The sequence below is a fragment of the Rhinoraja longicauda genome, chromosome 23 (genome assembly GCF_053455715.1).
Source record: "Rhinoraja longicauda isolate Sanriku21f chromosome 23, sRhiLon1.1, whole genome shotgun sequence".
Classification (NCBI taxonomy): Eukaryota; Metazoa; Chordata; class Chondrichthyes; order Rajiformes; family Arhynchobatidae; genus Rhinoraja; species Rhinoraja longicauda.
In genome coordinates, this window is record NC_135975.1 from 14855056 (window position 1) to 14867543 (window position 12488).

Genomic DNA, 12488 nt, shown 5'->3' on the forward strand with positions numbered 1-12488 from the left:
TTCTCTGGTGATGCTCTGCCAGGCCTGTATTGCAGCCATCTTTAGCGTATGCTTGTTTTGGGGGTTAGTCCCCTTCAGTTTTCTCTTCAGCATATAAAAGGCATGCTCAATTGGGTTCAGATTGGGCGATTTATTTGGCCACTCAAGAATTTACCATTTTTTAGCTTTGAAAAACTCCTTTGTTGCTTTAGCAATATGTTTGGGATCATTGTCTTGCTGAGAATGAACCGCCGGCCAATGGGTTTTGAGGCACTTGTTTCAACTTGAGTAGATAGGATGCGTCTATACACTTCAGAATTCATTATGCTACCACCATCAGCAGTTTTATTTTGTTGCCTTTTCCCTTTGCAGTTGTCAGCCAGACAACAATTGCACTTGAGTTTAAAATTTTACTTGTGTAATAAATGTTTCTCAATTGTGCTGCTCCTTTTGTTTTAATTAACATTATTTTTGAAAGGTAAGATCTTGCCAGATTACAGTTTGTCAATAATCCCTGAGGATTGTATATCTTTTAGGATTATTGTGGGAATACAAAGCTTTTTTGTCAAAAATAATAATTTATCATTAGATTAATTTATTTCAAAAATAGATTATAACCCATTAATCCTTGCATTTAAAAACAAAATTTGGCATGGATCATACATAGTTAGCAGGATTATTTTGCAAGAATATTGTTAATGATTATTCTAAAAATAGAAAGTATAATTTCCTTGTTAAGTTTCTTTTTCTTCTGCATCTTGAGGTGGTACTACAGGATAAATAATAAACATTCTCATTCTTGCTTACAGGATTCTGAATGTTTGGGATGTATTAAAATGTGTTTATTGCATTATTGGAACAATTCACTGAGGACAAGCTTTGTGAACATGCATGGCATTTAAAAAAAAATCAATTTTCAGGTTTTTTTTGTTATTGGTTGGCTGCAAAACACAATTTGGCAGCCTTTCTGGTCATGGAATAATCTATGTGATGTGGAACTGCATGACTAACACTAAAGCAATGCATTTTACTTGGCTGTAATCACTTCAAAATTCATCTTTTATAGCCGATCTTTTTGCTTATGAGTGAGTGCCTCAGATTGTAGTTTAATTAGTTGATATAAACACAAGACAGTTTCTTAATTCTTTTAGGCCTCCTCTCCTTCCTCTTTGCCTCATGTTTTTCTGCTGCACTCATTTTTGATAATGTCTTGATAATATTTTCAGACATGTTTATGCTTTTTTTCTCGTTTGGGCAGGCATTTATGATGCATGCTGGCTCTTGTGTTGTTTTCTGTTCTCGTGGATTCTGTGTGTTTTTCCATGAGCTTATTTTGAAAGTTCACCTGTTTTTTTACATGAAAATTTGCATTGTATGCTTATTTAAAATTTACTGTCAGCAAAAAATGGGCCAAAGATTTCATCGTCAGCTGGTAGGTAATGTTTTAGCAAGCTATCTACCCAAGTGCCATATTGCATAACGCTGTTGATGAACAATTTTTACTTTTTAAACAAACTGAACATTCAATGTAATACAATTTTTTTAAATAAAGTAATCTTGTTTTATCCAAGTAGAAAAGTGGTAGAAGATTAGTTAAGGTTTAAAGACATTTATAAACATTGAGAACTTAATATTTTTGGTTTTAGACATTTTGGTTTTAGACATTTAGACATCTTTGGGGGCGGCACATTGGCGCAGCGGTAGAGTTGCTGCCTTACAGCGCCAGAGACCCGGCTTCAATCCTGACTAAGGGTACTGTCTGTATGAAGTTGGTACGTTCTCCCTATGACCTGCATGGGTTTTCTACAGGAACTTCTTTTTCCTCCCACTCTCCAAAGACCTACAGATTTGTAGGTTAATTGGCTTGGTAAAATTGTAAATTGTCCCTAGTGTGTGTAGGATAGTGTTAATGTGCGGGGATCGCTGTACGGCATGGGCCGATGGGCCTGTTTCCACGCTGCATCTAAAAACTAAACAGTTGCTTCTTAAGGTACCAATTTCATTGAGTCATAAGACACGGAAACAGGCCCTTCGGCCCCACTTGACCATGCTGACTAAGGTGCTGTCTGTGTTAGGCCCATATCTTTCTAAACCTTTCCTATCTATCTACCTGTCCTAATATCTTTTAAATGTTGTTATAGTTTCTGCTTCAACTACCTCCTCTGGCAGCTCATTTCATCTACCCACCATCGTTTGTGTGAAAACCTTGCCTTTCAGATTCCTCTTAAAACTTTCCCCTTCACTTTAAACCAATGTCCTTTGGGTCCTTTAATTCCCTTAGAAATACAGTCCAATCCTGCCCAACCATCCTAAAGCTCAGACCCTCGGGTCTTGGCAACTTGGCAACAAAGCTCCCTAATCAAATCTGATTCATTACACAACACCAAATTCAGAAAGCCTTTTCTCTAGTGGTCTTGACCATAAGTTGCTCTAAAAAGCCATCCCGTAGGCATCTATATACTAAAACTCTTGTTTGTTCGCTTGTTCCTGAACTACAGCCAAAATGGTACACGATAGAGGGACAATTTTAGGCCCACCTTACTCACCGTCGTCCCGTGGTCCTATGGAAGAAGTTTTATTGAAATCAGTGTTATATTTTTAAAGTTATTCACATTTTAAAGTTAAAAAACCCACGAATGTGCAGTTGGGGCTCCGTTGATCTGGTACTTACGTAAGATGGCTGCCCCATCAGCGTGTGCGTAGAACAAACGTGCCTGCGCAGTTGGGGCCCGTTGAGCAAGGCTCGGCGGCCTATCCCGGGGGCGGGAGAGCCAGGCCTGGTGCCGGGGGAAGCAACCGTAGCCTGGGCCTGGACGTGACCGGGTAACCGCGAGCCTGAGGTGGGCCAACGGGAAAGGTGGCAGCAGCGGCGGTGAGGCCAGGCGTTGGTGGAGGCCGAGGCCTGGGCCTGGCGCTGGGCCTAACCTTGGCTCCCCCGTCCCCCCTCCTCTCCCCGGCCGGCTCAGCACCTTCCCCACGCTGCCCAGAGTCCAGCGGCTCAGCAATAGTGGGAGAGCCGCCGCCGTCTACGGCTGAACATCCCCGCACAGGGACGGGACAAGACTCTTTCTCCACCCCCACCCCAGCTCCACCAATGACGGCCGCCCAGGCCGGGGGGCGGGTTGCTACGGCAACCTCCAGGGAGGGGGAATGGAGGGAAGGTGGGGGTGGGGTGGGGGAGGGAAGGGTGAGTGGGGGAGAGGGTTGGAGGAGGGGAGGGGGTGGGGGAGCGGGTTGGAGGAGGGAGGGGGAGGCAGGGAGGGAGGAGGGGGGGAGTGGGGGAGGAAAGGGTGCTGCACCAATGCAGGAGAGGCAACCATATGGGGGAGGGTGGGGGGGAGGGGGGAGAGTGGTGGGGGGGAGGGGGGAGAGTGGTGGGGGGAGGAGAGGGTACTGCACCAATGCAGGAGTGGTTTTGGGCCAAATGGGTCCACTTGGTCTAGTTCTAAATATTCCTTCTCTTGGGATTCAATACCAACCTGATTTTTACAGTCTACTTGCATAGTGGAATCCCCCATGTCCACTGTAACATTGCCTTTCTTACATGTCTTCTATCTCCTGATGTGGTTTGTATCCTACATCCTGTCTACAATTCGGCGCAGATAAAACTCCCATCATGGTCTTTTTACCCTTGCATTTTCTGAACTCTACCCACAAGGATTCTACATCTTCTTTGTCATTTCTTGCTGGGGATTAGATTTAATTCCTTGCCAACAGAGCTGCCCACCCACATGTCTTTTCAACAGGATGTGTATTCTTGTATGTTCAGCTCTGATCCTCTTTCAGCCAACTCTCTATGATGCCCACAACGCTGTACCTGCCAATTTCTAACTGTGCTGTAAGATCATCCACCTTGTTTCATATGCTCCATGCACTCAAGTATAACACCTTTAGTTTTGTATTCACAAATTGGTCCCCATGTTGCCTGATGTTATTGTTCCTTTCAAAACCTTCTGTCGTATTTCTTATTCTGGAGACTTTACTAATTCCTATATATGGAATCCCCAAGCATCTAGCACAGCTTCTACATCTTCAGACATAGATGAACAAATTACTTTTGTAAGTTCCTACTGGCATAACTCTCTGTTAGAGAATTATGTCAAGTATTCAGAACATAAATAGGCTATTTGGTTCAACTAGTTCAACCAGGTGTATTATGCTGCATTAATATAACGTTTATTCTTCCTTGTTTATCTGCGAAAGCCTCTTTTTGTCTGATGTACTTTTCTAACGAATAGATCTATCCCATTTACATCAGTCATTCCAACTGTAAGGACTCCCACTATGGGTTCAGGAGCTTATTTCTAATTCCACACATTAATATATTAATGGTCTTCCTTTCTCCCCATAATAAAAGCACTCTCGCCATTTAATCTGTCTGTAACCTTTCTTAAAATTTAAGAGTTTTATTAAACCACTTGGAATCCTTTCCTTTTCAAGAGGAGAGAGAGCCAGCATGTTCATTCTTTTTTGATTGTTGTTACGTAACCTTAAGTGACTAAACCTTCAGCTATTGTGGCATTAAGGATTGGATTTTTCTTGTCTGTCACCTTTTTTTCCCATGAAGGCATGCCTTAAAATCGAGCTCCTTCACAAAATACTTGACCTTTGGTTCTAGACATTTCACCAGGGAAAACATCAAGCTAAGAATTTTTTTTACACTTCCATGAATTCATCTTTTATTCTTCTTAATCCAAATGGGTAAAGGGCTAATCTGTTTACGATCCCAAGAATCAATCCGGTAACTCTCTGCTACACTCCATATCGCAAATGTAGGTGCAATTGCAAGGCCTAAATGATTTAAACTTTCAAATGTTGTCAAATGTTCTATGTAATTTTAAATTATTATAGCTTGAATTCAAACTTTAAAAGCCTAGACGTGAAGGAGATTATTATATGACCTTCATGTAAGTGATATGATGGAGCTAAATCAACACCTGGCTGTAATGTATTGAATGTTTCTGAATCTAGTTCCTTTAGTTGTGCAACATTTTGACTGGAACATTTTGTGTCATAATCAGAGAGATGAGGAAACCTAGGTATTTAATGGTATTTTTAAGAATTGTAAATTTGGAAAAATTCAGTGCCAGTGTACAACACTGAAAAGGAGTGTTTTATGGAATGTCAAAACTTTTCTGCACATATGTTTTTATTACTTTTAAAGTGAGTTTTCAAACTGTTGGCTTGAAAGTGGATCCCAACTGTAAATGAGGTCTTTAGTGGCTGGACTTTTCCATTATTTATATTTTTGTCTGTTATGTTTTTGTGCTGAGAAAATGTTGCATTTATGGAAGCTCTTTCCTACTCGATCAACGGTACTTTAATGTCAAATGTACCTAGATACTGCAAAATTCCTTTTCCATGGGTGTGTTATGATTTTTGGGATAATCCCAAAGGAAGGTTTAAAACCCAAAGTTTTGAGCGGTGGAGGACAATAGACAATAGGTGCAGGAGTAGGCCATTCAGCCCTTCGAGCCAGCACCGCCATTCAATGCGATCATGGCTGATCACTCTCAATCAGTACCCCGTTCCTGCCTTCTCCCCATACCCCCTCACTCCGCTATCCTTAAGAGCTCTATCCAGCTCTCTCTTGAAAGCATCCAACGAACTGGCCTCCACTGTCTTCTGAGGCAGAGAATTCCACACCTTCACCACTCTCTGACTGAAAAAGTTCTTCCTCATCTCCGTTCTAAATGGCCTACCCCTTATTCTTAAACTGTGGCCCCTTGTTCTGGACTCCCCCAACATTGGGAACATGTTTCCTGCCTCTAATGTGTCCAATCCCCTAATTATCTTATATGTTTCAATAAGATCCCCCCTCACCCGTCTAAATTCCAGTGTATACAAGCCCAATCGCTCCAGCTTTTCAACATACGACAGTCCCGCCATTCCGGGAATTAACCTAGTGAACCTACGCTGCACGCCCTCCATAGCAAGAATATCCTTCCTCAAATTTGGAGACCAAAACTGCACACAGTACTCCAGGTGCGGTCTCACCAGGGCCCGGTACAACTGTAGAAGGACCTCTTTGCTCCTATACTCAACTCCTCTTGTTACGAAGGCCAACATTCCATTGGCTTTCTTCACTGCCTGCTGTACCTGCATGCTTCCTTTCATTGACTGATGCACTAGGACACCCAGATCTCGTTGAACTCCCCCTCCTCCTAACTTGACACCATTCAGATAATAATCTGCCTTTCTATTCTTACTTCCAAAGTGAATAACCTCACATTTATCTTCATTTATCTTGTGACCTTCACACAATAAGGCCTATTACAAATATAATGTTCTCAGTCAGCCAAAAGGTCTTTAAATTCTGCTCAATAATGTGGTTGAGTTATTTCAGACAAGAGATGGGTGGAATTTCTGAAGCGTGTAAAAATAATCTGTAGTTGGAATAGTTTCAGTACAATAATTTTGGTTGTTATAGCGACCAGGCATGGTAATAACACCGCCTTAAATTAGTAATGAGGTTGGACGTAATGCTAGCGCAACACCTCCGCGTTTCATTTTGCAACTATTTAAGTAACTTACCAGAGGCATTGATGTATTGTTCTCTCTCCTTTTCCAGCCTAAAATACCCACTTTGTGACTGAGGGGGATAAATGGCGTCTAAAGTGACAGATGCTATAGTGTGGTATCAAAAAAAGGTAAGTTTCATGAGTTAACTTAACGTTTGACCTCTGTGTGCCATTAATTGTGTCAGTAAGTTGAAAGGGGTGATACAAGGATAAGGCTGTGTTCACATTAGTTTTATTTGTTGTATGAAATCTCTAATTGTTTAATATAACTGGAAACTGATAGAAATTTTAAAGATTTTCATGTCTCAATTACACTTTTATGTGCTTTATGTACGCAAAGTATGGGGCGGAGGGCAGTGGTAACTTTATTTTAACATTTTAGCGTTTCTTTTCTTTTAGCTGTTTGCATCTTACATTTTTGTTACCAGCCATAGCACCTCTGGTTGATTGAGTAATGTGCATTTTTTAATCTCAGCACTCCAGTTCATAGATTGATAACTTTCATGAACTTTTAATGCCACTTAACCAAACTAAATTTTAAATGCCTACACGTACAATAGATTGAAATCATAGATCCTAAATGAATGCATGTGTAGTACTAAGTGTGATTCAATTTTTAAAGCACTCCCTTGAGTACTGGGATGTTTTACCATATTGAAGAAACCATCTAATTGCAATTTTTATTGTTGTACTAACCAGGATGAATATCAGGATCCACTTGGAGCATGTTTACTTGTAATGATGGCATCAATTCAATTTATTGCATTAGAACTTGATTGGAGGCGTTTGTTCACTATTTTGGTTAGAAATATATGTTTTCCCAAGTATATCTTGTAATACTGAAATATTGGATATCCAGCTTCAAGTATAGGTCAACAATTCTATTGTAACCAACAATTTTCAGTCCTTTGAAGGCAACCAGTTTTCAAAGTGATATTGTTTTATGTACTTTTAAAACAGTGAGCCAAATCTGATGGCTTTGTATTACTTAGAGTAATTACATGGGAAGAATAGGAAATGTTTACAGCTTGCGTTAACATGCAGGAAACTCTATTCCACCTTATTCAAATGATTATTCATGTTTCAACTTCAACTGTGCACAACAGCAGGTAATCCAATTGTATCACATGTCGCGGTGATGCCCAATCCAGTCATTGCTCAAAATACGTAGGCACAGATTTTCCAGTCCAGTCACTGGCTAACATAGATGTGGGCACGTTGCCAGTTTTCTGAACCCAGAGAGGCAGAGTCCAATTATGGTTTCCGCAAATGCTGTTTCAGCTAACCTGGCATTGATCAGGGAATTTTAACTGAGTTTTGTTTTTTTGTGATTGATTTGGTAGTACATCACATTAATTCAGCCATTCAAAGTAAAAAAATAATTTGGGGCTATTAACCGATGAAGTAATCGCTGCAGGTTACCCTACATTTTCTAGTAATGGTCATCTGTGCAATAGTCCTTTTTATTCCCTCAGGCGTAAACAAATTAATTTCATACCTTATCTTGAAACGTTCGTCAAACAATAAAATATTGAAGTGCAATGTTAGCAAATGTGGCATTGTGGATTCACAATATTCTTCTTTGATGATAACATTATAATTCTCTCACCTGTGTGTACTTAGAAAATGGTTTAGTCATTAGAATATTTAAGTGTGTAGTATATTTTGTGCTCGAATTGCACAAATTGTTCACTATTAATCGGCTCAATAAATAAAGAATATATGATGTACTCCACTCTTGAATTAGATTATTGACATGTGCTAACTTGTCAGCTAACATGTGGTTTCAGAGAACACAATTTTTTGTTAATACCCACACATTCATCTAGTACAAAATTATTGGCGTGAATATGTATGCTAACCTGCCATTCAGGATGTGGATGCACTTATCTCTCTTTTAACTTTAAAAGTCCTATGCATGTGAAAGTACGGGATCATAAAAAATGTATAACACAGAAGGAGGTCATTTGTCGCATTGGCTATGCTGGTTGAGAAAGAGTATTCTTAACAATCCAAGTTCTCAGTCTGTTGGCCTTGTAAGTTTCTGGCCATCAGGTGCACATCCACATTTTTTATTGTCATTAGGATTTCTTACTCTACTTGTTACTTCCAGAACTGCCATCCTGAATTCTAAAGGTGGTTCCTTAAAGCTGCCCTCTAATTCTTAGTGTTCTTAAATTTATGCCCTTGTTTTTGAGCTCTGGTAAAGGAAATTATTCTTCCTGTTCAGGCCTTGTTTTTCTTTTCTCTATACTTTTCCAATAAATCTCTCCCTCTCCAATAAATCTCCTCTTGTCACCTTCTCTGATAGAAAACAAAATCAGCCGAGACTATCCCAACTATTCCGTGTAAGAAATGTTTAAGCTCTGGCAGTACCCTTGACCTTTCTTTCTGCATTCTTTCTGAGAGGTGCATGTTTTACACTGAGGTATTAAAGACAAATCTGCCCATTCTTATAATGCTTAATAATATTATGAGGTTCCGTGGTTCTGGTGGCCGCACTGCACATTGCTCTGCTCTCCTGCTTTTGCATCCGGCTTATAAAATGGTGACTAAAAGTTATATGCAGAGACCTGTTCTTGCCACAATAATTTTGGGAATAAATATTACCTTTGTTACAATGCAGATATGAAACAACAGTCTCAGATGTTGGTTTTAATATTTCTAAGTCGATAATCCATATTAACACATTTTAAGTTGTGAAATATTGTTGAATGAAACTTGGTGATTAATCCAATGGAAAGATGGGATTTGTCTAGATAGGCTACATTAAAGATGTGAAAAAACATACTTATGTAATTTAGGTGTATGTTATTGACATATGTACTGTGGTATAGTGAAAAGCTTTGTTTTGCTTGCCATCCAAACAGATTAGATAATACTATACATAAATACAGTCAAGTCAAACTCAAGTACAATAAATAGAGCAAATGGGGAAGATACAGAGCGGAGAATATACTTCTCAACATTGCAGCACATCAGTTTCATGGACAATGTCCACAAAGGTAGAGGAGAATTGAGCAGTATCCTGGCTTTTGGAAGGACTGGTCAGAAACTTGATAATGGAAAGGAAGAAGCTGTTGCTGAGTTTGATGATGTGTGCTTTCAAGCTTCTGTACCTTTTTCCAGATGGGAGTAAGGAAGAGAAGGAATGACAATGTAGGCTGCTTTTCTGAGGCAATGTGAAGTGCAGATAGAGTCAATGGTGGGAAGTCTGGTCTGTGATGAACTGCACTACATCTACAATTCCCTGCAAGTTCTTGCAGTTTGGGCACAGCTGTTTCCAAACCCAGATTGTGATGCAGCCTGAGAGTATGCTTTTCTACGTACATCTGGAGAGTTTGTGAAATTTATTGGACACTAAACCAAGTGAACCTGTTGGGCCCAAACCTCTCCTGCACTGGTGCAGCCCCCCTCCTCCCCCTCCCCCCTTTCCCCCTCCCCATCCCTCCCCCCATCCCCCCATCCCCCCATCTCCCCCCTCCTCCTCCTCCTCCCCCCCTCCTCCCTCCCCCCTCCTTCTCCCTCCTCCTCCTCCTCCTCCTCCTCCTCCTCCTCCTCCTCCTCCTCCTCCTCCTCCTCCTCCTCCTCCTCCTCCTCCTCCTCCTCCTCCTCCTCCTCCTCCTCCTCCTCCTCCTCCTCCTCCTCCTCCTCCTCCTCCTCCTCCTCCTCCTCCTCCTCCTCCTCCTCCTCCTCCTCCTCCTCCTCCTCCTCCTCCTCCTCCTCCTCCTCCTCCTCCTCCTCCTCCTCCTCCTCCTCCTCCTCCCCCTCCTCCTCCCCCTCCTCCCCCCCCTCCTCCCCCCCCTCCTCCCCCCATCTCCTCCTCCCCCCCTCCTCCTCCCCCCCTCCTCCTCCCCTCCTCCTTCCTCTCCTCCTCCCCCCCTCCTCTCCCCCTCCCCCTCCTCCTCCCCCCCTCCTCCTCCCCTCTCCCCCTCTTCCTCCCCCCCTCCTCCTCCCCCCCCCCTCCTCCCTTCTAAATGGCCTACCCCTTATTCTTAAACTGTGGCCCCTGGTTCTGGACTCCCCCAACATTGGGAACACGTTTCCTGCCTCTAACGTGTCCAATCAATTAATAATCTTGTATGTTTCAATAAGATCCCCTCACATCCTAAATTCCAGTGTATACAAGCCTAGTCGCTCCAGTCTTTCAACATACGACAGTCCCGCCATTCTGGGAATTAACCTAGTGAACCTACGCTTTCTTTGTTACATTTCAAAAAAACCCCAGCAGGACGAGTATAATGGAATGTACTTATTACCTTTGTAATTAGCTGTAGTGTATAATTTTGAATTGGGGAAAATATCTGTATATGCAGATACTGTACTGTCTTGCATAAACCACTAGATTATAGATACCTACATTGTGTATAATTAAGGTAGTGTCCATTTTCCTCCCATATTCCTCATGTTTTATTAAGATCTCTGAACCCTATGTGTGACATTTCCTGCTTTGGAAACCTAAGTAACATTTAATTATGATCATCGAGTAGAACAATATTTGTATTTATTTGTTACAAATTCTATCCTCATACTTGTGCTACAAAAATACTGGAGGATATAGATTTTTAAAGGCTTCGGTTCGATGTGTTTATACTTGAGAAACCTGTTGAATCTTTTGCAGATCGGTGCGTACGATCAACAGATATGGGAAAAATCTGTGGAACAACGAGAGATCAAGGTAATGTATTTTTCACTATTAATGTAATAAATAAGTGGTTCATCTAGTATTTAAAGATGATGTAATGTTTAGTGAAGTTTCCTATGAATGCATATTTTCTTTTAATTAGTTATGCTTTTGATAAATAGGAAACAAAATAAAGCATCATAAGGCAGCAATTTTGGACAATGTTTTTAATTTTAGTGTGTAGGGCTTTTCAGAATGGCTTGCCTGATCCAGACAAATGAACTAAAAGTTGATTGAGGCCTCTGAGATGGGTAAGAAATCCTGTAACAATTAATGTCTGAGATGTTTAGGGGCATGAGCTGAATAAGAATTTGACCTATGTTATTGGTATGGGATTGATTACAATGTATTTAATATTTCTTAGATTGATTAGTAGGACTAGATGTTACAATCCCTAAGGTTTGACTGGTGTTGTTCTTGAGGGTGACCACGAGGTAATGTTGCTACCATTCAGACACATCTTCAGTTGCGTACCTCAACATCACTGGGTGTTTCCGCCTTTTATCACAAGACACATTAATGACTTGGATGAAGGGATTAAAAGTACCATTAGCAAATTTGCAGATGATACAAAGCTGGGTGATAGTGTAAGCTGTGAGGAAGATGCTATGAGGTTGCAGGGTGACTTGGACAGGTTGTGTGAGTGGGCGGATGCATGGCAGATGCAGTTTAATGTGGATAAGTGTGAGGTTATCCACTTTGGTGGTAAGAATAAGAAGGCAGATTATTTATCTGAATGGTGTCAAGTTATGAAAAGGGGACGTACAACGAGATCTGGGTGACCTAGTGCATCAGTCACTGAAAGGAAGCATGCAGGTATAGCAGGCAGTGAAGAAAGCCAATGGAATGTTGGCCTTCATAACAAGAGGAGTTTAGTATAGGAGCAAAGAACCAGGGGCCACAGTAAGGGGCCAATAAGGGGTAGGCCATTTAGAACGGAGATGAGGAAAAACTTTTTCAGTCAGAGAGTTGTAAATCTGTGGAATTCACCGCCTCAGAAGGCAGTGGAGGCCAATTCTCTAAATGCATTCAAGAGAGAGCTAGATAGAGCTCTTAAGGATAGCGGAGTCAGGGGGTATGGGGAGAAGGCAGGACCGGGGTACTGATTGAGAATGATCAGCCATGATCACATTGAATGGTGGTGCTGGCTCGAAGGGCCGAATGTCCTACTCCTGCACCTGTTGTCTATTGTCTATTGACACCCTCAGTCGAGGCAGGCCCACCGCAGGGTGATCAGTCCTGGGTGTGTGCCTTATGATTAGCTCTAGATGGTCACGTGGCAGCCCAGACAGCATCTCTTCTTT

General features: G+C 41.5%; 1 protein-coding gene across 9 annotated transcripts in view; it reads left to right on the forward strand.

Moving 5' to 3' along the window:
- Nucleotides 1–12488, forward strand: part of LOC144604900 (protein PHTF2-like) — a 77538-nt gene that overhangs the window by 12089 nt on the left and 52961 nt on the right. For all 9 annotated transcript variants that reach the window (XM_078419731.1, XM_078419729.1, XM_078419726.1 and 6 more), the window contains 2 exons: nucleotides 6551–6629; nucleotides 11122–11178. In XM_078419731.1, coding sequence (XP_078275857.1) covers nucleotides 6585–6629; nucleotides 11122–11178 — 102 coding nt within the window. In that variant the 5' untranslated portion in view covers nucleotides 6551–6584. The remainder of the gene's footprint in view (nucleotides 1–6550; nucleotides 6630–11121; nucleotides 11179–12488) is intronic.